At 43.5% G+C, this 23,860-nt stretch overlaps 2 protein-coding genes across 21 annotated transcripts in view; one reads left to right on the top strand and one right to left on the bottom strand.

Annotated features, from left to right (window-relative positions):
- KANSL3 (KAT8 regulatory NSL complex subunit 3) overlaps nt 1-15,186 on the bottom strand; it is a 63,040-nt gene extending 47,854 nt beyond the window's left edge. For 12 of the 19 annotated variants that reach the window (XR_011425924.1, XR_011425921.1, XR_011425922.1 and 9 more), the window contains exons 1-5: nt 14,835-14,946; nt 13,532-13,796; nt 10,695-10,865; nt 1,411-1,501; nt 1,086-1,271 (exon numbers count right to left, since the gene is read on the bottom strand). Coding sequence is in view for 11 of the 19 variants with exons in the window: in XM_023618659.2 (XP_023474427.1) it covers nt 1,086-1,271; nt 1,411-1,501; nt 10,695-10,865; nt 13,532-13,746 (663 nt within the window). In the remaining 8 variants the exon portion in view is untranslated. Of the gene's footprint in view, nt 1-1,085; nt 1,272-1,410; nt 1,502-10,694; nt 10,866-13,531; nt 13,797-14,405; nt 14,621-14,834 lie in introns of those variants that run through there. The other 7 variants (XR_011425925.1, XM_023618657.2, XM_070235122.1 and 4 more) reach the window with 4 other exon arrangements.
- A 6,443-nt stretch (nt 15,187-21,629) lies between these two features.
- FER1L5 (fer-1 like family member 5) overlaps nt 21,630-23,860 on the top strand; it is a 53,707-nt gene continuing 51,476 nt past the window's right edge. For both annotated transcript variants that reach the window (XR_011425918.1, XM_023618638.2), the window contains exons 1-2: nt 21,630-21,806; nt 23,771-23,823. Coding sequence is in view for 1 of the 2 variants with exons in the window: in XM_023618638.2 (XP_023474406.1) it covers nt 21,722-21,806; nt 23,771-23,823 (138 nt within the window). In the remaining variant the exon portion in view is untranslated. The remainder of the gene's footprint in view (nt 21,807-23,770; nt 23,824-23,860) is intronic.

The raw sequence follows: 23,860 nt of genomic DNA, 5'->3' as shown, positions 1-23,860 counted from the left end.
ATGTACCGGGGGGCTTTGGGGATAAAAAGGAAAAAATAAAAAAAATCTTTAAAAAAAAAAAAAAACAAGTAGGAAACGAGTCTGAAAATTTTGGGGATATGGCTGGGGGGAATCTGTTGGCCAAGCAAATTATAGCAGCCAAATGGGCCAGCTTCCTACAAAGGAGAAAAAAGAAAAACTATTTTTTAAAAAAATGGTCAAGAACTGAATTAACCCCAGTTGTCTGAGGCCATCTTGTATTGGAGCAAAACATTCCAAAAATTTCAAGAACCTATGAAGGTACCACTTATATAATTGTTAATAGTTACTGTGCGCTTACTATGTGCCGAATTTTGTGTCAAGCATTCTATCTGAATTAACTGATTTTCACAAAAATCCTACTTAGGTATTATTAGCCATATTTTAGAGATAAGGAAGCTGAGACACTAATCCAAGATTACACAGCTAATTAGTGATCCACATAAGGTCAGCCACAGTCTCAACCAGAACCTGTATTCCGCCACATGAACACAGTCCAGGGCAGTAACTGATATCACAATAAACTGGAATCATCAATAAAAAGTTTAACTTTGTGCAATATTGTCTAAGTAAGAAAGCAGGAAAATGTCATGACTCACTTTACAAAGAATTATTAAAGTCAGAGTGTTGCTACTGAAGGCTCACCCCATGATGAAGAGAGACCGAGGCCTTATTGTACTTTCCAGCTCTAGAACATCTCCCCAGCCCCCACCCTGCACTCAGCACCAAGGGTCTGCTTCTTGCCCCCTCTTCAACACTCCTCCCTTCATCTTCTTCGAGATAATTCCATTTTTTTCTCACCTCACCTCAGAGGTGACTCAAACCACAAGCCACAGGGCTGTATATGCTAAAAGCGTACTCAGGTTTTCAGGCCCCACACCTCATCCTAGAGACAGAAGAGCTGCAGACGTTTACATCAGACAAAAACATGAAATGATATCATGTCTCCTATTTTTAATAGCAAACCCATTAGCTTCAGTCATGCCCTCCTTGCCCAAGCCCACTTCCTGAACCCGTAACAGAGGCTGGCTACCCCAGGACAGGGCAGACGTCAATCATGGCCTTACCTTCCCTTTCAGCGTCTGCAAAGCATCCAGGTAGGCTGCCAGCATGGGCAGACTCAAGGTCTCCACCAGGGTGGTGTGCAGCCACTGGATCAGTTTGGTGTCCCAGCTCACACTTGCCAGAGCCTGCCGCACTCTCCTTGCACACTTGTCCACAGCAACACGGCGCAGCACTGGCTCATTGCAAGCCTGAACGTGGAGGGATAAAACATGAGGGCCACCTTATTAGCAACTAGGGTGAGGGTGGGGGGTGGGCAACAAGTCAGTCCACCAGTGAGGCCTGAACCAGGGAGAGCTGCCCACTGTGGACAGATTTCTGGAGTCTTACCCCTTCGTTGGCCAGGCGGGCAAGCCGGTCAGACTGCAGGGCTTTGAGGATCTTGTTGAATAGCTTGTTCTGGGCCATTGTCCAGCCAGTCCTGTAAGAGAAACTCAGAGGAATTAAGTCAAACTCAGGGGACACTCCCCATACAGGTACACTGTACAAAGATTATGCCATGTTTTTTGTTCCCACTATGAAACACTATAACTCAAAGTAGCTTAATCTAAGACCACTGAGCTAAAGCACAAGACCTAGATTCTGGTCCCAATCCTGCCACGGAGTCACCTCAGCTTACACTTGTATTAATACACACACTACAAGTCAAAACCAGTCACGAATCAAGTCTTTTTAGAGCTAGCAAAGCTAATTATTTACCTAGTGGCTAAAATGATCCATTAGCAAATAAAAGCATGGCACCACTGCACAGACTTATTTGAATTTCACAGGTTTACTATTTCACATAAGAAGGCAGACAGGATGCGCAAACATTTTAATGTACTAAAACGTCAAACTAAGATAAGAGGCCTATTTAAATTAGATTTACGAACAAAAATACAACAGAAATTTACGAAATGAGGTGGCATTCTCTCACTCCCTAATCTTCCACCCCCCCACTAATCTTGCTCCCTTTTCCACGTATATTTTTTATATTTTTTCTGTTTATCACACAATTAACAAATTTACTTTTGAAAGGTCTGCTCCATGTAGGTTGACACCGTATCATCCCAGCATGTGACACTGGCATACACACGTCTACCTTGCTTACGGACAGCTTTATGTGTCCTCCTCCAACTCAGCTGTACTCCCTGCAATTAAAAACTTGTCCTGCTGCTCTTGTCCCCACTCATCACACCCGGCACAGTGGGGTGGAGCTTGTTAAAGCCCCCTTCCACACCACTTCCGGCAATCTTAATTACTCTGATACTCCAACTCTGGCCAGTAATCTGCCTAAAGATAGGAAGAGAAAGGTAATAGAAGATGGCCAATTAATATTTGTTTACCAACTCTCCTTGCCATAAACTGGTGATTAAATTACCTTAACAAAATTTTAAGTGGATGCCAGATCCAAATGAGAACCCAGAATGAGATCAAGATAGCATTTCAAATCAGTAGGGATAAAGTAAGTAGGGCTGAGACAACCACTAGCCAAGTGGAGAAAGCAAATCTGGATCCCTACACATCACTCTTTATACCAAAATAAATTTCAGGTGGAAAAGATAAATATTAAAAAATAAAGTTACCAAAATACTAGGAAAAAATAGTCATTAAAAAAAATAAATCACAACTATGTAAAACAGATTAAAAATATTAAACATTGGAGCCAGCCCTGATGGCCTAGTGGTTACAGTTCAGCACACTTTACTTCCGGTGCCTGGGTTTCGTTCCCGGCTGCAGAACCACACCACTCACCCATCCTTAGCCACGCTGTGGCAGCAGCTCACACAGAAGAACTAGAAGGACTTACAACTAGAATATACAACTAGTACCAGGGCTTTGGGGAGGGAAAAAAAAACAGAGAGGAAAATTGGCAACAGATGTTAGCTCTGGGCAAATCTTTCCCAGCAAAAAAAAAAAATTAAACATTGGAAGTAAATGACAAAACATATATATATATATATATATATGTACACATATATAAAACTATCTTAGAATGAGTAAGACTTTCTAAGTGTGACCTAAAACCTAGAAGCCATAAAAGGAAGATAGACAAATATAACTACCTAAAAATTTCAAACTTTTGTGAAGAAAAAAATTAAGTATCATAAAGTTAAAACAAAAATGAGAAAATAATTGCCATTCCATTAAAATAGAGAAAGCCTCTAGAAAACTATTAAGAAAAAGACAAAATACTCAAAACAAAAATAATGGGCAAAGAACATGAAAAGGCCGTTCACAAAGGAAAGTACAGTCAACCTCCTTCAAAATCAAACATACAAATTAAAATAATAAAATACTAGTTTTTACCTATTAAATGAATAAAAATTAAGAAGTTTAAGAATCCTCTGTGTTGTGAGAGTGTAAGAAAATAGGCCACTCTACACTTTGTTGATGGAAATGTAAATTAATACAACCTTTGGAAAGTCAATTTGGAAAATCAACTCTGGAAAAACTCAATCAAAAAACACGTCAGATTATGTCACTCTGCTCAAAGCCCTTCAGTGACACCATTTCAATCAGTCAAAAGGCAAAATCCTTGCAATGGGCTGTCTGCACCCCACTGCCTCTCCAACCTCGTCATCCATGACCACCCGGCTTACACAAGGCTTCACTGTACAGCCCGCCACCCCCCACACACACCACGCCTGCTCCCGCATCACGGACCAGGCCCTTGTCATTCACTCCTCTACCTGAAACAATGGCTCCAATCTCCTTTAGGTCACTGCTCAAATGTCACCTTCTACTGAGGCTTCCCCTGACTCACCCCTATTTTAAACTGCCAACATCCTACTCCCACTCCAGATTCCCTCTCCCCCTTTCCAGCCATATCGCCACCTCGCTTTCTATCCATTTTATTTGTTTATTTTCGTCTGTCTCCCTCTGCTAGAATGTAAAGGCCAAGACGGCAGGAATTTTTGTTGGCTTTTTTCAAGTGCTACATCCCCAGCACATAAAACAGTGTGTGACACACAGTAGGGACGTGAACATCTGCTGAATAAATCAATGCAAGAATTGTGTGCATGCTGCATTCCAAGTCCTGTACATAGCTGAATACAAACTCAAACCCTCCCCCTGCCCACCACACTAGGCACCTGGGCACTGGACAGCAGGGGCACTGAAAAGCATTTAGGCTCAACTGTAACCACAGCCTTCACCACACCAGGAGGGTCAAACTGCAGGGAAGCTGCCTGAAACGACTTCAACAATCTCAATCTCTCTTACTTTCTAACCAACTAGCACCCTTTCCACCACACCCCACCAACCAGATACCCTTCTTCCTACAAGTCATCTCTCTAAGAATACCAGCAACGCGGCCCAGTAAATGTGCAGATGGAGGACAAACTACCCTTTGTTATTCACTTCGTATAACCATCCCACTGTCCTCGGAAAGAGTAAATACCCTCTAGAAAGAAGGAAAATGGTCCAACTTCTTCTCCTATAAAATAAAATCTCCACCTACCACATCTCCATTTAACAACTTACCACAGTTACATAGTCCAGGAGAACACCAACTAGGAGCCAGGACTCTAACCAGCTCTGCAAAAAGAGTTGGCTGTGTGCCCTCAGTCTCCTTGACTGTAAAACAGACAAGGACTGGATGATGTCTCAGCTTCCTTCCAGCAATAAAAACTCAGGTTAGCTATGATTACTGACTGGAGCAAAAGGTACAAGAGAGCAGCCAAAGTCCATGAGCACAGAACTCGTGAGAAGCACCTTGTCTTCAGCAGCTCTCCTCGCTACAGCTAAATCCCCTTAACCTCCAAAGCCTCCCGCCTTTTGTAACCCTGTGGAGGGCACTAAAAGCAGCCTTGAGGTTCTTGGAATTGTCCTTTTTCTTATTTTCCCCTAGTTCTCTTGGCTTAATTCCTGCTGCTTCATCAGGATCCAATCAGCTTTTGTTGTGGTTTGATATGCAGAGAGATTCTGGACTTGGGAGGCGGGCAGTGGAAGCTTCAACTCAATGTTGGGACACAGACGACCTTGGCACCAGAAAGGCTGTGGGGACCAGCAGCTCCAGCCCACTGGTTCTGAACCTCATTTTCCTTCACGTTATTTAAATGCACAACACACTCACGCAACCAGCATCTCTCTGATGTACAGTGATTCTCAGGCGGGTTTGGGGATTTGGTGGTGGGGGTAGGAGGCAGAGGACTCCCACAAGTAGTTTTAAAAAGCTCTCTGGAAATACATGGATATATTTCCATATTAAAACACCTGTTTGTTTTGAACGGCCGCTTCTACTTTATTAGTGGGCATTTAGGTTGCGTCTCCTTTATAAACATTGCTGTGACCATCCCTCCTTTCCCCACCAATACACACATCAATCTACATCTCTATAGGGTTGTGGAAGTATCTCTGTAGGATAAATTTCTTGAAGTGGAAATGAAAGAGCAAAGGCTATCCGTGTTAAAATTTTCAAATTACCAGTTCTGTGAAAATAATATGTATAAATAACCTGCGACATCTTGAAAGCAGTATTACACCACAGCCTTACGTCCAGCAACAATGATCACTGATAATCAAGCAGGTTAAGCAATGAGTAAATTTCCTCATGTTTAACAACCTCTTGAGCTTTCTCAAAGCCTATTGATCATGCTGCAATTTAATTCCAAGGACAGAGAATGAGGTATAATTTATTTATGAGGCACCAACAGCATTTCCAAAATTATCCTGTTCTTTATTTTGTAACAGGATGTCTTCTCTATTTGTTTTTCTTATTCTGTATTTATTCTGAAACCCAAAATGATGTGAACAAAATGGGAGGGGGGGGGCGGAGGCTAGAAAGCTATTTAGAAATTACTACCATACACCAATGACAGCTGAAATTAAATTGAAAAACCACAACGTTGAGAGTCTAAAATTCCAGAAAAAGTTCTTAGGATTGTTGCTGGATACATAACAAAGTGATTCCAAGAATTGAAACATGTTCTCTATATTTTGTCAGCTTCGTGGGAGGCTGTAAAATTAAGTGGGAAGAAAAAAAAAATGATCTAACCCAAGATTAAGATAAAGAGCATGCAAAAGATATAATTAAGGAAAATTTTAAAAACAGGAGACAGAATTTTAAATACAAGCCTAAGGAGTCAAATAGCTGACGGGAACTGTGGTGAGCCAGTGTGTCCCCACCGAAACCTATTCAATTTTCAGGAGTGCAAACATGCCTTTTCTTCATTTCTGAGATGAGCTCAGATAATCTTACGTTCTCATGCTCTGACTAACCTGAACGATGTTCTGACCTCTGGTTCATCTTATCCAAAGCAGCCAAAAATTCACATTGGTCCTAGAAGAGCCTGGTATTCTCAAAGGTAATTATTCTTTCTCTGATACTGCTTCAAGGGAGACTAATTCAATACTAAAATATCTAAAAGGATTTTTTTTTTAACCAGAATTCAAACAAGGAGGGACAAAGAACGTCAGAGAGACAGAATAGGTCACTCTTACTTTTTCAGATTATAAAAATTCTTTGCTTAAACATCAGGAGAAAGGAAGGACGGAAGGAAGGGGAAAGGTGGGGGAAATACCAGGAGAAAGGAAGGAATGAAGGGGGGGTAGAAAAGAGGGAAAATAAACAACTCAAACATCTTGGACTCAAAATGTCAAACATCCAACCTTAGACTAATGCACAGATAGATACATACACTATTGAGAGAGATAATTAGAGTAAATGTAAAAAAGGAGAATGGGGTTGTTTTGGCTGAATTCAGAAGTTCTGATTCCTAAGATATAACAACCTGCTTTAGGACACTAGATTCTTTTACTGAAAAGCTGGAAATGTCTAAAATCCATTTGAGCAATGCTGAGAAGTATCGTGTGCCAGGAGTATTTTGTTAAATGTCTTTCAAAAGCTGTACATCTAATTAAACTTGGTATTTGACAAACATCTGGGAAAAAAAGCAAGTCCAACTTCTTCAGGACAACGTTAGTACACCAGCAAACGTAAATCACTTTCAAAGGTTCTCCACGTCATGGCTTTGGCACGTAGACACGAGAACATGCTCTAGACCAGAAGTCAGCAAACCTTTTCTGTAATGGACTAGATAGTAAGTATTTTAGAGTTCGTGGCCAAATGGTCTCCGTCACAACTATTCAACTCTGCAGTCACAGCACAAAAGCAGCCACAGACACCTACATGAACGGGCATGACTGTGTTCCAATAAAACCGTATTTACGGACACTGAAATGGGAATTTCATGTGTCTTCTTTTGATTTTTTTCCAACCACTTAAAGATGTAAAAACCTTCTTGGCTTATGGGCCATAGAAAAACAAGTAATGGGCCAGATTCAGCACATGGGCCACAGTTTGCCAACCCCTGCTCTAGACAATTCAATCAGGCGGAAAGGGGGATTTAAACTGTCTCACAAAACATCAGGCTTTAGCAGAGAAAGTGAGAGTCAGTGGGGGGGGGCGGGGGGGACTTCATTTTCTACACTCAGAAAGTCATCTGAAGGCAGTTTCTACTGAAATAATTCAAGAGGGGAAAAAAGAGCACTAACAAAGAAAATTAAGTTTCTGACTCCACTGATAATCAGTAAGCTCTGAGGCCAACAGATTTCTAGGGAGCTGTCCCACAGTCCGTGAGTTCTTGATGTGGGAAACTGTAATTTCACATGATTTTATACAGGAAGAAAAGAAGCAGCAATTTAACAATCAAGTCAAGGGAAAGAACGGCAACAAGATGATTATAATCAGAGCAGAGGCAACTGCAACCTCCAAATAGGCTACAGATCCAGAATCCAGGGACAAGGTCACAAGATGGTGACCTCCAGAAGTGAAGCCAGTAAGTAGCAGCAAATAACCAAATTAGCTGTGCACAAAAGTGACCTACCTGAAGAGAAGCTTTGTAAGCCTGCTGCTAATGAGAGAAGGACGCCTCCAAAATCTCATCAGACACCAAAAAACAAATAATCTGAGATAAACTGAGCACTAACTAAGCATATCAATCTGTGGGAATGTCATAACAAGATGGAGGTCCACATGGAGAAAGACAAGCCAACGATAAGAACCTGTCACTGTATCTCTGCAGGACTGGGCAGGTGAGGGTATGCCCTGACCTAGGCTATGGTCCCATCTTGCTTTGAGGAAAGATGGGTGCATCCAGCTACCTTGTTGAAGGAGGGTGCCTCCTGTGCAGACTCTCCACTAGCCATCCACTTCTGGAATTGAATGGCTTCCCAGACTCTCCCATTGAGAATCAGTGCTCTGGCCAGGCCACCCTACTGTCTCATCTGCCTTGCAGTTATATTTCTCCTTATAAATTAAGAAATTGTATTCATGTGTATTATTAAGCCTCTGATGTCTTTGGCAAGTATGAAGAGTCCCCTAAAACCTCTTGATCACGACCCTGGGTGAACTGATAAAAAACTTTATGCAGTTCTCCTGTGCAGTTACTGAAATTGCAAACTGAGGACAAGGCAATCGGTAAACACCACAACGGGACACACAACTCTGTGAGGTCACCTTGTTCAGCCACCACTAACTGGTCTCTCTCTTTACTGCCCTTAAACAGCGGGTACAGTAGCCAAGAACACTGGGCTCTGGAGTCAGACTGCTTGTTTTGAACAAATCCCTGCTCCATCACTTCCTAATTAAGGTTTCTTAAACTCCCTGAGCTCAGTTTCCTCACTGTGTAAAATAGAGATCAAGATAGGATAGACCTTGGAGAGTCACTGTGGGGATCAAAAGAAAGAATGCATATGAAGAGCTTGGCACAATGCCTGGCACCTAGAAAGCACTCAACAAATGGTAGTTCTTTTTTGTTACTACCATTGGTCACTATTTTTATTATTATTAACTCTAACAATGGTGATAAGCCGTTTTGCTGAATTCAGTGACCTAGGCAGTACTCCAGTAGTTGATCTTCATTCACAGCAGGGTTTTCCTCTGTATCTAAAGCTCTGGAGAGCATTTCTCCCTCTTAAGGCACAACAGTAACTCCAATTCAAGACCTCAAACAAGTGCCTCACACGCTCTTCAATCAGGGTGCAGAACTGCTCCTCCCTCAACAGCTACTACCTTGATCACACAAGCACACCGGCTCACTCTCGTTCCCTGCTTCCGACCAGACTCATAAATCAGGCCAATTGCCTCAAACTTTCCTACCCTCCTTCGTACCAAATTACCTCTTTCTCTTCTGTTATTATAAAATAAGAGCTCTCCAACATTATGGCAAGTTTACCACCTACCAACTCCTGATGTAAGGATTTTAACGTTCCCTTACACATAGTAGGTAAATATAGAGAGAGCGGGCCACCAGGGAAACACGGATTAAAACCACAATGAGACGTCACTCCACATCCACTAGAATGGTCCTAACACAAAAAGAGAGAGAATAACAAGCATTGACAAAGATGTGGAAAAACTGGAACTCACACACTGCTGGTGGGGATGTAAAATGGCATAGCCCCTTTGGAAAACAGTCTGGGAATGCCTCAAGGGCTAAACATAAGAGACCATATGACCCGCGATTCCACGCCTAGGTATACACGCAAGAGAACTGAAAACTATGTCCACATAAAAACAAGTACATGAATGTTTGTAGCACCATTATTCACAATAGCCAAAAAGTGTTAACAACCCAAATATCTATCAATGGATGCATAGATGACCAAAATGTGGTATATCCATACAATGGAATATCACTCGGCAATAAAAACGAAGGAAGTACTGATACATGCTACTACATGGATGAACCCAGAAAACATTCTGCTAAGCAAAGAAGTCCATCATAGACCACATAGTGTATGATTCCATTTATATGAAATGTCCAGAATAGGCAAATTTAGAGAGACAGAAAGTAGACTGGTGGTTGCCAGGGGATGGGAGGAGATGGGAAGTGACTGTTAAGAGGCAGAGTTTCTTTTTGGGATGATGAAGATGTTCATCAAATTGAGTGGGGTGATGAATATACTAAAAACACACATTGATTGTACAAATTAAATAGGGGAATTGTATATGTAAATTTTATCTTCATAAAGTCATTATGCAATAAATAAAAGATAAATAAATGTCTGCCAAATGAATGACAAATGACCTGAAGAGGAGTGTTGAGGCCCCCAGGTCAGCAGGAAGCACAGGAACAAAACTAGTCAGCAAATTCATGAAAATGGGCTGAAGTGCTCCCTCAAAACCACAGACTGTAAACCTATTTTTAAAAGCCACTCAAATCAAACATCTGTTAGCTTTTCATATGACTCCCAAAATGTTTTCATTACTTGAGTTATAGCCCATATAAATACAGTATCTTATACTTAAACGTACATTTATTTAATGGTTTGGGGGTTTTTTTTCGTAGCCTGAGTAACTCCCATACCATAATTTGCACTACATAAGCTACAGAGCTAGTCATATCCATCCAATTTAATTCATTTATTTATTCAATAAACATTTATTATATGCCTACTATGTGCCAGGCAGTGTCCTAGGTGTCAGGGATGCAAAGATGGCTGAGATACAAGCCCTCTCTTAAGAAGCTGAGAGTTACAATACAGAGAGTTAAGAGAATATTCTGACTTGCGTGACTGCAAATGAAATAAACTCCTAACAAATGTGTTTTGATGATGATGATACAAAACATCTACAGTGTGGTGACCATTAATCCAGTAGTGACCAGTCCACCTGAGGAGCGGCCTACCTGTTGACATGCTCCTCCCAGTCCTCTGGTGGGGGAGGGGCATCCGCATCAGTCCTGGCGAAGATGACGTGCCGTTCACACTCGTTCATCACGCTGCGCGCCTTCTGATTGTCATACAGTGGCACAGGGGTTGCTGTGACTGTCTCCACGTCTATTGGGACATCTGATTCACTGTAAACAGGTGAGAAAATAGGACCAGGCCACATGTACTTCACACAACACAGGTGTTTAATGATCATCGGGTTGCCCAAAAAATGTCTCTTTAATATAATTAAGAAGAAAATTAGGATCCAAAGTCATCTTTCTCACACTTGTCTAGATCTCTGGCCTCTGACATGCTGGTATGTGCAAGGGGAACACAAAGTCGTTTTAAAACGAGTCCACGCAAAAAATGACAAACAGCTCTTTTTTTTAAAAAGACAAATATATTACATAAGCAAATAGCTGACTGCCTAAACGTGCTTTCTAGTACAATAGCTATAAGCCACACACAACTATTTAAATTAATAAAAATTAAAGAGAATTAAAAATTCAGTTCCTCAGTTACACTAGCGACACTTCAAGTGCTCAACAGAAATATGTGGCTAGTGGCTATCATACTGGACAGCACAGATACACATTTCTACCACTACAGAGAGTTCTGTTGGACAGTGCTGGTCTAGCATTTTAAATTATCCACAGAAACTTTCCCTTTCATTAACAAGCCAACTGATAGTTAATTATATGCTGTGAAAGCCTATGACTCCCTAAGACGGATCACCTGAAATGTAGACACCTTAGGTATTTAAGTCACTGCACAAGGAGCCTAGAACAAAAACAAATGGAAATGGACATGTGAGGGATCTTCCATATTTTAAAATGCTGTATAAGTTTAAAGTGTTGTAAAAGTGCTATAAGGGTCCTTCACCGTACCACCTTTGTGACTCACGACACTATGCCAAACAAACTGGTCTACTGGCTGTCTACCAAACGCCACTTTAACTTTTTGACCTCGATGATCTTACTGCACCCGTTCCCAATGGCTGGAACAATTACATCACTATGAAATGAAGTGAAACAATGTGCAGCTAGATTTGGTGGTAGGTGAAAGAGCTGATTATATTGTCTGGACCAGACACTCGGCTGGGCGCTTGGACCTGCATGCCCAAAAGAGAACTGTCGATTTCACCATTCCAAACCTATCCTCTCCCTGTCTTCCCCAACTTATGGCATCACCCAGCTGCTCAAGCAGGAAGTCTAAGACCCTTCAACAATTTCTTACCACTCTTAGAATCAAATTCCTATATGAGGTAGCCTCTGTCAACTTCTCCCCTAGCTCCCACTTACACCCCCATTGCAACCATATTCTAGACACAGTGGCCTAAAAAGGGTTCCCAGAACGTGCCAAACTCCCACTTTCAGGGCCAATATATGGAGACAGTATATAAGAGGAAATAATTTTCTAAGTACTGAAATGACCAAGTCCAAAGAATCTCACTTTAAGAAAATATCATGAGATATCAACATAGGAGTTTCAATGTTAGCAAGAAGCTATTACATAACTAAGACAAAAAAGACTTCAAATTCTATTTGAAGGAGCTCTTCAGTTATGCCCTAGGCCAGAGGCATCAGGATTAAGCTGGATTATTCCCTGTAGTCACAGATCCCATGCCCTGTACAACCAAAGAAGCCAACAAAATGCTGCCCTCATTGGGAAATGAAACAAAAACCACTATTCTACATGTGTTTAAAATACATACATCACGGTACCTTTAGCTTATTAAGGCTCACTGGGGAACCTAAAGAAGCAAAATATAAGATCTCTATTCCCCAACAAACCTAAGACCTGTGCTAGAGGAAAGATTAAACATTAGGTCAGATTAAAACAAACAAACAAAAAAGTTTACAAAATTATTAAGGGCATGATGTGATCATCAAAATAAAATATGTCAACAATCTTGAAATGTAAAGTAATTAGAATACCTTAAAGCTCAAAAGAATTGGTAAACAAATTTATTTAGGCCTAATGTAATTGTGTCACATATTACACAGTAAATTTATGAAAAAATTCCTTACCCTATAATGTAGGCCAGCTGAAAATATAACCAGACCTAAGAAGGGTTTAGATCAACCCATGGGTGACAGTTCTGTAACAAGCTAAGAGAGAAGCAAGGTCTTGGGAATATGCTCCTAAACTTTGCAGGTGAAGCCAGAAAAAGCAAACTGCATTACTGTAAAAAGGTCACTGTTGCCAGTGTTGGACAAGCCAGAACAATGGACTAAAGGAATGAGTCTAATCCTGTACGGCAATTTTTAAAAATCAACTCTTTAGGTGCTGGCTTGTGACCAAGTGGTTGAGTTCGCTCGATCCACTTCGGCAGCCCAGGGTTTCACCTGTTCAGATGCTGGGCACGGACATGGCACCGCTCATCAGGCCATGCTGAGGCAGCATCCCACATCCCACAACTAGAAGGACCTGTAACTAAAATATACAAGTATGTACTGGGGGGGCTTTCAGGAGAAGGAAAAATAAAGAGTTTTTTAAAAAGTCAACTCTTTAGTCTTTTTCTTCACCAGCTAAATAATCCTCTTCAATCTCCTCTTTCCATACAAGTCCTATTATCTAAGTGGAATAGGTTGTTGGCCCTCCTTTGAACATCTTGCTTTCCTAACTCCTTAGATGGCTTGAATGCAGATGTCCACCTATAAGCCTGATGGCCTCACAATGCTTAAGAGAGATGCCTGAATTAAACACCCGAACCCCCACTATAATCTCCCACACAGAATCCTAATTGCCACCATCTGATCACCGCCCAATGACGTCAACGGCAGGCCTCAGGAGAGAAGCCCAAACTCACATGGTACTTTCGTGCTGCCTCCGGGGAGTAACAAAAAGCATGCGGGTGGGGCGGGCACTACTGGCATCCGGGTGGGCACTCCATGGCTTGGCATAGCTATGATCCAGAAAAACCAGGTCCAGCTCCCGTTCGTGCACTGACAGCTGGAAGAGCAACGAGGTGCCCATGCGCCGCGCTGAAGTCTGGAAGTCCCTGTCCCCACCCCGGTGGGCCATGTCAGTAACAGGGCAGCAAGTCAGAGAATGGGTAACTGCATGCTAGTCACCTGCAGCAAAAAGTTTCAGTTTAAGTCAATTCAAATACTCTTCCAACCTAGAACATCTAACATGCTTCTTACTTTTGTGACCGTCTATCATCATAATTGAATATCCATTACACAGCAGATGCTTGCCGCCCCACAGGGAGGGTTCCTGAGATCCCACAGCACCACCAACACAGGCTATGGCACCATGAGGTCCTCCACACCCGACCTCTACAAAATTCGCTAACTGGAAGGCTGAGCGGCTCCACTGTTCCCAAAGGCCTCACATGACAGATACTACACTTGCTTGGCCGGCGCCAGAATTTTCTATGCGGACGGGAAGGGTTTGGGCAAGCAAGAGGAATCAAAAATATTAATCCCTCCCAAGCGAAGGGTCTCTGCTCCCTCCCACCCTCTAGAGCTTCACAGAGCCGTCTCTGCAGCCGGAGCCTGAGCGCCGCAGCGACTGCGGGGCAGCCCGGGCCTCGAAAGCCCTGGAAGGCTCTTGTTCTACGTTAAACAAAAGTTTTGCAACTACTTCATAATACTCTGGAGGTTTTAAAATATACCCGTGAGAGCGTCTCCCCAAAGCCTGCAACAAAACGCTGCCCCAGGAAGCCCTCGCTCCCTCACCCGGGGGCGGGCTCGTCCAGGCAAACCGCCCGCTACTCCACGGACCCCGCGGGGGTCTCGCCACGGAACCTCAAAACGGCCCATCTCGTCGGCAGGGCTCATAACTCGCACTTTACAGACGAAGGCGCCGGCTCGAGAGGATGAAGGGACTTGGCCAAGGTCACCGAGAGTTCGCGACGAGGAGGAGCCGCCTCGCACCCGCCTCCCGCCCGCCTGGGCCCTGCCCCGGCCCGGCGCCCGCGTCACCGCGGCCCAAGTCCGCCCCCCGCCCAACACGGCCGTCCGGCCCCGGCCGCCCCGGCCCCGGGCTCCAGCTCCCGGCCCCCCCATGCCCCGGGAGCCCTGCGGCCCTCGCCGAGCCCCCCGCCCGCTCCGACCCGACCGCGACTCCCAGGGCCCGCCACCGCGCCGGGCCGAGGCTGCCCTCACCCGCAATCTCCGGGCCGCGCGCTCGGCCCGGGCCGGACCCCGCGCGCGTGCGCGTTACCGCCTCCACGCCCCGGCGCTCCGGGCCCCGGCAAAACGCGGAAGCGGATTGCGGCCTGGGAAGGGAGGAGCGGTGAGCGGGAAAACCCGGAAAGGATACAGCGGCGGCCTGGGAGGCGGGAAAAGGGGAGCCGGGAACGCGCGCCGGTCTCGGAGGCCGAAAGTCCGCGCACAGTCCGGAGTTTCCGCCTCCTGCATTTTCAGCAGGGAAAGCTTGGGCAAAGGAGCAGGCTGGCTCCTGCAGCCCCGGTTCCCGCTGCCCGCCCTGCGCTGTTCCTTTGCCCGGTGCGTGGCCAGGGGTGGGAGGGCGCGCAACCGACTTTCTACCTCCGCCAGAGCGGGGGTGGGGACGGGGCGCCGCTGCGTGTGCTCGTTAAGACTTTACTCTTAAGAAATGACCACGATAAAAATTAGAATAAATTTTAAACTAAAAGGTAGCTGTGAGCCTAAAACTGCTCTAAAAAGAAAGTGTATTAAATAAAAAGAAAAGAAACATTTATCCAGCTTTCCAGAGTGGTGTTGGTTCCTGCAGAGATGAATCAAGACCAGGGCCCCGCCGGTATGGAGTTGAAGGATAAAGGGAAGGCAGTGCCCCTCAAGGCTGAGAGCAGGCTTAGGGGGTTGGAATCTCACCTCCAGCACTTAACTAGCTGGCATCGTGACCCCAACAAGACCGCAGCGTCCCCTCATCTCTAAATGCGCAAACACTTCACTGGGTGGCTGAGAGAATGAAATGGGTAATGCATGGTGCCTGGCAGAAACATAAATAGATTTCAAGATGGTAATTACCATGAGGGACCACAGAGTGTTCTAGAAGAAAGCTTTCCTGACCAGAGGATGGGGGTGGTGTCATGAAGAGGAAGTCACCTGAGGCTGGGCTCTGAAGGACCAGGCCATTGCAGAAGAATTGGAAAGGTTGGTGAGGACCTGTGCAGAGATAGCAAATAGGCCAAATACACCCAACACTGTTTTCATTAGCCCGCACATTACTCTCTTAAAATTTTATTTAACTGCAAACATTTTAAACTTGGGAGATTTCATGTAAAAATCCAGATTTCTGGATTCTCTTGAAAAATTGGAGGCTGTGGCAGCATTGGACTGACCTTCTGGTGTGGCAGGCGTGGGGTCTGCTTATGCCCGTGCTCTGGCCAGCTTCAGTAGGCCTCCTTGGCCCCTGTGGCGTTCGATCCATCACCCATCCCTATACACGGGCACACACACACCAGCCCCAGCTAGATTTAAATGCAGATGTCCCTGGGATGGAAAACACAATCAGGGGTCAAGTCCAGTCATTTCAGGGTGATTAGCGGATTGGTTCATTTTGGTTGCTCTATCAGGGCAGGAGTGAGCCTACTGACTTGTAATGCTGACGGAAACAGGGTGCAACACCAGCCCAAAGAAAGACACAGTGCTCCAGAGGGCCTGTGCAATGCCACGCGGAGTCCTGAGTGCCTAGAGGAAAGCAGGGCCGGCAGTGGAGAGAAGGAGCAAGTTGTCACTTCACAATTCTGTACTGTTTTCAACACAACTCTGAGCCTTTTCTACAGCAGGGATGTCAAATCGTTAGTGCTTGTGCTGCAGGTTTTTTTCCTGTGCCCATGGCAGACATGATTAATCAATCACAGTCCACTCTACCTGTGAACCCAGAGGCAGCTGCAAAATCATTTTTCCATACAGGACTCCAAGCTGTCACTGCCGATTGATAAGAGGGGGCCATCTCTTCTCTTTAATGCCTCTCCTTCCTCTGATATCCTGTAGGATACACTTGGCCTTCATTCAATCACAAATATTTCTTAAATTCTGCTATGTGGTAAATACTGTGCTAGGTGCTGAGGATATAGCACTGACAAGGCATACTTCCTTTTAATCTACATAAATGCTTAACTTATAATTGTGGTAATAAGGCTAACATTTGGAGAATGCCAAACAAGCTCTAAGTGACATACATGACTTATTTCAGTTAATCCTCTCAAAGACTTTAAATGCTAGGTTCTATTGTAGTCATACTCAGAAAGGTAAAGTATTTTTCCCAAGGTCACACAGCTAGTAAGTATCAAAGGCAGAATAGGAACCCAGCCATCTGGCTCTGCAAACTAGGTGTTTAACCCCTCACAGCTCCACTCCTCACCATGCCTACAGCAATAAGGAAAAGTAAAAGTATAAGGTGAGAGAAGGCACAGAACAGTGAGCCAGCCTTGGCTTGGGTTGGGGAAGGTGTCCTTGTGAAGGTGACATGGAAGCTGAAACTACAAGAGAAGAATGAGGGAACATGGTAGAAGCAGGGAGAGAAGCTCTCCAGGAGAAGGAACAGCAAAGACAAAGCCTCTGAGGAGAAAGGAGCTTGATAGCATTTTTTTAAAAAGGCAAGAACAGTGTAGCTAGGAAGCAATGGTCAGCAAGTGGAGAGAGACAAAGCTGGAGAGCTAGACATATGCCAGAGTCTGCAGGACCCTAGATGCCCCAGCAAGAATTCTGAGTAAAGAAGATGTGGTATATACACACGACGGAATACTACTCAGCCATAAAAAAGAGATGAAATTGTGCCATTTGCAACAACTTAGACGGACCTTGAAGGTATTATGCTAAATCAAATAAGTCAGATGGAGAAAGTCAAATACCATATGATTTCACTCATAAGTGGAAGATAAACAACAACAACAAATAAATACATAGCTATAGGGATTACATTAGTGGTTACCAGGAGGGAAGGGGGGAGGGAGGAGGGCAAAAGGGGTGATAGGGCACATGTGTATGGTGACAGATGGTAGTCTTTGGGTGGCGAACATGATGCAGTCTACACAGAAATCAAAATATAATGATGTACAGCTGAAATTTGTATGTTATAAACCAATGTTACCTCAATTGAAAAAAAAAGAATTTTGGTACTGACCACAGACTACTTCGTGTTAACTTTCCTCTGTGTTTTGTAAAGAGAGAACAGATCCTCAAAACTGGGGATGTTAACCCTGTTCATATCCTTCAGAGAACATAGCCCAGGACATAGGGGATGGTTCCTGTGTTGACTGATTGATTGATCCATTGGTTGACTGACTGATAACAAGACACCAAGGCAAGAAACATGGTGCAAGCTGAAAAATAAATCTTTACCACTTCACACCCACTAGGATGGCTAAAAAATCAACAACGGCAAAAAACACGATAAAAAGTGTTGACAAGGGCCGGCCCGGTGGCGTAGTGGTTAAGTTTGCATGCTCCACTTGAGGGGGCCAGGGCTCACTGGTTCAGATCCCAGGCCCAGACGTACACATCACTCATCAAGCCATGCTGTGGTGGTGTCCCATATGCAAAAATAGGGGAAGGTTGCCATAGATGTTAGCTCAGCGACAATCTTCCTCAAACAGAAAGAGGAAGATTGGCAACAGATGTTAGCTCAGGGCCAGTCCTCCTTAAAAAATAAGAAGAATAAAATAAAGTGTTGAAAGTATGTAGAGAAATTAAAACCCTCATACGTTGCTAGTTGGATTGTAAAATGGTGCAGCCACTTTGGAAAACATTTCCTCAGAAAGCTAAACATAGAATTACCATGTGACCCAGAAATTCCACTCCTACATGTATACTCAAGAGAACTGAAAACATACGTACACATAAAAGCAAGTGTACAAATGTTCGGAGCAGCATTATTTACAATAACCAAAAAGTGTTGACAACCTAAATGTCCATCAACTGATGAATGGATAAACAAAATGTGGTGTATCTCTACAATGGATTTATTAAGCCGTAGAAAGGAATGAAGTACTGATACATGTTACAACATGAACAAACTTTGAAAACATTGTGCTAAGTGAAAGAAGCCAGTCACAGAAAGCCACATATTGCATGAATGCATTTATTTGAAAGGTCCAAAATAGGCAAATCTGTAGAGACAAAAAGTGGATTCATGGTTTCCAAGGGCTATGAGAAGGAGGAAATGAGGAGTGACTGCTAATGGATATGAGGTTTCTTTTTAGGGTGATGAAATAACCTAGAATTAGACAGTCGTGATAGTTGTACAACCTTGTGAATATACTAAAAACCTGAGTTGTACAGTTTAAAAGGCTGAATTTATGGTATGTGAATGATATCTCAGTAAAGCTGCTATTAAAACAAAGAAGAAACCTTTATTGTTTTGAGCCGCTGAGATTTTGGGTTTGTTTGTTACCTCAGCATATCACAGCCCATTCAACTAGACGATCTATCAAGTGTGAAGGGAGAATAAAGACATGTATAGACCCGCAAACACTCAAAAAATTCAGAAAGCTACTAAAAATTGTGTTCCACTAAGGTGAGAGAGTAAATCAAGAAAGAGGAAGACATAGGATCTAGAAAACAGGGTCCAACACAAAAGGCAGACAAGGGGAATTCTAAAGATGATGGTGAAGGGAAGTCCCAGGACGACAGCTATGCCACAGGCTGGGGGGCAATCGGTGTAGACTGGGGAGGAGAGAGGGCCAGGACGGATATCTCTAGGACAACAGTAAAACTGGTAAAATACCTGATGGATGTGAATCTGGGGGAAATTGTATTAAAAGGAGTATCACAGAGCTGTCAAAGGATGTGGGAAGACTTGGTCAGACTTTCAAGAAAAGCAAGCAAATGAAAAAGTGAAGCAATTCTTACTTTTGGAAAAACATGAAGTTAAATGAGAAAGGACATGGAATTGGAGTATATTACTTGATCTACAGTGAAAAACTATACATTATCACAGTAGAGAAAACACTGAAGCTAGATTTAACCTCTAAATGAGATATAATTATATTGGGAGAATAGGATACAGGTAAGGCAGAGTGTGAAAAGGATAAACGCCTCATCATGTGTAATGAGCAGCAGTAGCTAATGTCTAAAGGTGATGAGTTGGGGTAGGCTGGGGAGAGAGAAGCTGGGAGGCAGGAGAGGCATGAGAGATGCAGTCAGAGAGCTGACGCGATAGACAATGTCTCTAACTGAAAAATTCAAGTGACGTCATTTAAATATGCTATTTAGAAATACAGAGGATACTACTACTAGAAATGACCAAAAAAAGAGCCGTTCCTGCCCAGCCTCTCCCCACCCTTAATTCTCTCTCCGGGGCAGTTATCTTGGGCCAGGATTCTGCTATTTTTCTATTTATATCTCATCAGGGCTGTGTATGATTTGTATCTTTTCTCTGCCCTCCTTCCTTCCTTCCTTAGCACACCAAATTTTTCATTCTTTGCCAATTGGGGAGGTGATAAATTCATATCTTGTTGCATTTATTTCCTTATTAATGAGCTTGAATTTTTTTCCATCGTTTTTTGGCTTTTGAATCTAACTTGGCAAAGTGATAAATGATATCGCATTGCATTTCTTTGATTATTAAAGAGACTGAATTGTTTTTTATATCCATTTGAGCATTATCTGAGAGAAACTTTGCCCCCATTTTCCTTAGAAATATTCGTCTTTTTCTTATTGAATTATAAGAGCTCCCACTAGAAAAGCTGATAATCTTTTGGACATTAAATATGTTACAAAGAGGGGTCAGCCCCGTGGCTGAGTGGTTAAGTTTGCGCACTCCGCCTTGGTGGCCCAGGGTTTCACCAGTTCGGATCCTGGGCACAGACATGGCACCGCTCACCAGGCCATGTTGAGGTGGCGTCTCACATGCCACAACTAGAAGGACCCACAACTAAGATATACAACTATGTACTGGGGGGATTTGGGGAGAAAAAAAATATGTTGCAAAGGTTCCCTACTTCGATATTTGTCTTTTAACTTTGAAGTATATTTTTCTGTACAGAAATTTTAAATTTGTGCGGTCAAATCTACCAGCCTTTTCCTTTATTGGGTTTGCCTTTTGTGCCTTGCTTAGTTTGGAAAATGATTAACAAAGCAAAAAGCATTGTGTTGTGTTTGGATTTCAAGAAAAATTGTCAGGAAGTGCTGTTTCTTTTTAAATCTGCTGTGCCAGAAAGCAATCAATCATGGCACCAAGATCACACATCCAGCTTTTTGGTCTGTGAATGCCATGCATGTCTTAGAATGCGTAGGAAGCCTACTGCTAAATTGTTTCATCAACCAACTAGACTTTTAAAACATCCATTAATTTTCAGGCTAATCGTCAGATAAAATGTTCAACCTTAAAGCAGAAAAAGCCTGAATGTGGACAAGAACCAACAACCCAGCTTCGTCCCTATGCCATCGTCACGCGGAGAGGCCTTGAAAGCTGTCACGACGCCACAGCAAAATTGTATCAGCTCTGAGGTTTTTCTTCAGCCTTACAAACCCAGCTGGCGAAAGAGCTCATTAGGTAAAAAGCTAATTTCCCTTTCTGAAAGAGAGACATGTCTGAACTGAGGTTTCCTTTAGAAAAATGAGGCCTAACTGTTTGCTTCGACATCAGGCAGGATTCCTTCCGAAATGTCCCTGAACTCGTCTTTGACGTCCCTGTTCCTTTCCTCAGATTTCCTCGCTTCTCTTGTTTCCTCATCTAAATTGTGTGACTTTAGCAAGGATTCACTTCAGACAACTTGCTTGTAGAAAGAGAAAATATGACTCTTAGACCTGATCTTGCAATCAGAAGGACAGTAAGAATAAAACAGAAAAGAAAGAGGAAATGAAGAGCGGCCAAATTGTTTGGTTTTTCCAGGCCTAGTCACCTCAGGTCCTTGGCTCCATAGTCCCTGTAACTACTTCTCTCATTCGCCTTGATTCCTTTCCAGAACCGAGAACCACCCAGCTTTGTGACATGGGCTCTATTGCTAAGCAACAGACTCAGGGCTCCACTGACCCCCAGGAGCCGTGGGAGAAGCCTCTGATCGAGGTGCTCCAAGAAGGAAGCTTTGCTGCAGAGGGACGGACGGAAGTAGGTCGAAGACATGCTGCGGCTTGTCGTGGAGTCAGCCAACATTAACCCGCCCCTAATACCCCCACCCAGACCCTGCGTGACCGTCTACTTCAGAGGTGAGAGCCAGGCCCTGGGTGGGAGAGAGGAGCCCCGAGAAGCGAGATGTATTCAGTGAAAAGATAGATTTCTTGGTGCCCTACTGTGTAAATGATGCCCTGTGTAACAGAAAGGTGAGGTAGACACCATCTCGTTCTTTCAAAACTTATCATCTTTATTGCTATTATTGCTCTTATTTCTCTTATTATGACATCTCTGCCTCCCATTTTTTCCAGGAAATGGCTATAGGAAAAAGAGAAGATTAACTCTTTTTCAAGCTTCTTCTGTGAACTAGAGTTGTGCCACAAACTACAGTTTAAAGAAAAAAATACCTGCTTCATAGGATTGATGTGAGGATTTTAAAAGATAATATATGTACAGCTCTTTGTACAACTTCTCATAATTGCTCAATAATATTAATCACTTTTAAAATCAATAATCAAATTTGTATTTTCATAAATATAATGACTTTTGCTCCTCACAACAATTCCATGGGGCAATTGAGGCAAGTTTTATTGTCTCTATATTTTATAGATAAGGAAAAAAGTCTAAGAAAGGTCAGGAGGGAGATAGTGAAAGGATTTATGAGAGAGAATAAAAAATATGAAGTATACTTATATAACAAACCTGGGAGCAAAAGAGAAAGAAGGGTAAGAAAAACGAACAGCGGGCAGAGAGTCTGGGGAGGTGGCTACAGGCAAATGAGGTCTTCTGGAAAGTGTGGAGAGTGAGAAAATTGGAGCAAGAGAAAAGAAGGACACAGCAGTTTCTCTAAGAGACATGAGTGAAGAATGAAATTCCTTCCATTTTCTTCCTGGTCTGTGAAACTGTGCTTGCTGAACATGACAACATTTGGGACTCCAGGCTCCCAGGGCGATGGATGTTTATGCTCCCAGTCTGAGGTTTGAAGCGGTGCAGTGGCTGTTCATGTGTCTTTGCCCTGACTCACTCATTTAATGGTGAGCCAGGGAACAGCCCTGCGGCTCCTCTCCCTGATTCTGAGCAATCTTCCCCACCGTCCCCTGGGCACCATCTTTCTCCTCCTAGAAATAATTCTTACAAAGATGCCTAAAACCCAGAATCCTGGGTTTACTCATAGATTTACCTACCAATTCTTATAACTGAATGTTTGTTTGATATTTTTTATTCCTTTTTCACCTGTTCTTCCTAGCCCTCTTTCTCCAAATACCATCCACAAAGCTGCACCCCTTCCTGCTGTCTAAGAGGCTCACTCTCCCCCTTTCTTTCTCTCTCTCTCTCGCATCCTTTCCTTGGGAAGAATCTCAAAGTAATTTAGCAATTTAGAGGTTCTTTGCAGGGCTATAGACTGGTCTTTGTTAAAGATATTTCTGGAGGAGGGGGATTTTAGTGGCTGAGGAGCTCCCAACCCATTATAGATGTTTTGGGGTGTCTTAGGGTACACTAGGCTTTGCTATGGTAATAAACCCTTAAACTGCCTTAACACAATAAAAGTTTACCTCTTGCTCACTCAAGCCCTGCGTGGATGGGGCTGGTCAGGCAGCTCCCCAGAGAGCCTCCTTCAAACAGTAGTTTAGAGACCAGCTGCTCGCTGCTTGTGGCTGCAAAGTCACCCAGGCACCACCCTGCCAGCAGATCGTGAGTGTGGACTTGGGAGTGAGGAGAAGAATGGAGAATCTCAGGGGAGATTTTAGGGGCCAGGCTTGGCAGTGGTGAATATCACTCCCATACCCCATTGGCCAGAACAAGTCACAAGGCACCAACCGGCTGCAAGGTGGCTGGGAACTGCGCAGCCAAGAAGAAAATGAAATGAACACGTCATAGTATCTGTGATGTGGGCTGATGTTTCTCTTACAAAAAGTGGAAAGTCTGAAATCTTCGGAGTAAGAATAGTGCCAATACCTGCCAATGCAGACTTGAAGTTTCCTTCCTTTCTTTACCCGACTCGAACTTAGACTTTGAAACATTTCCTACCACCAATGCCAGCCCCTTGGTGTCTTTGCAGATATCAAGAGGAGAACTCGTGAGATAGAAGGGAATAACCCCACATGGAACGAGGTAAAGCCATCTAGGAAAGCCCCGAAGAGACCTTAAC

The sequence above is a fragment of the Equus caballus genome, chromosome 15, assembly GCF_041296265.1.
Source record: "Equus caballus isolate H_3958 breed thoroughbred chromosome 15, TB-T2T, whole genome shotgun sequence".
NCBI lineage: Eukaryota > Metazoa > Chordata > Mammalia > Perissodactyla > Equidae > Equus > Equus caballus.
Note: the sequence above shows the minus strand (reverse complement) of the source record. Positions and strands in the feature narration are given on the sequence as shown.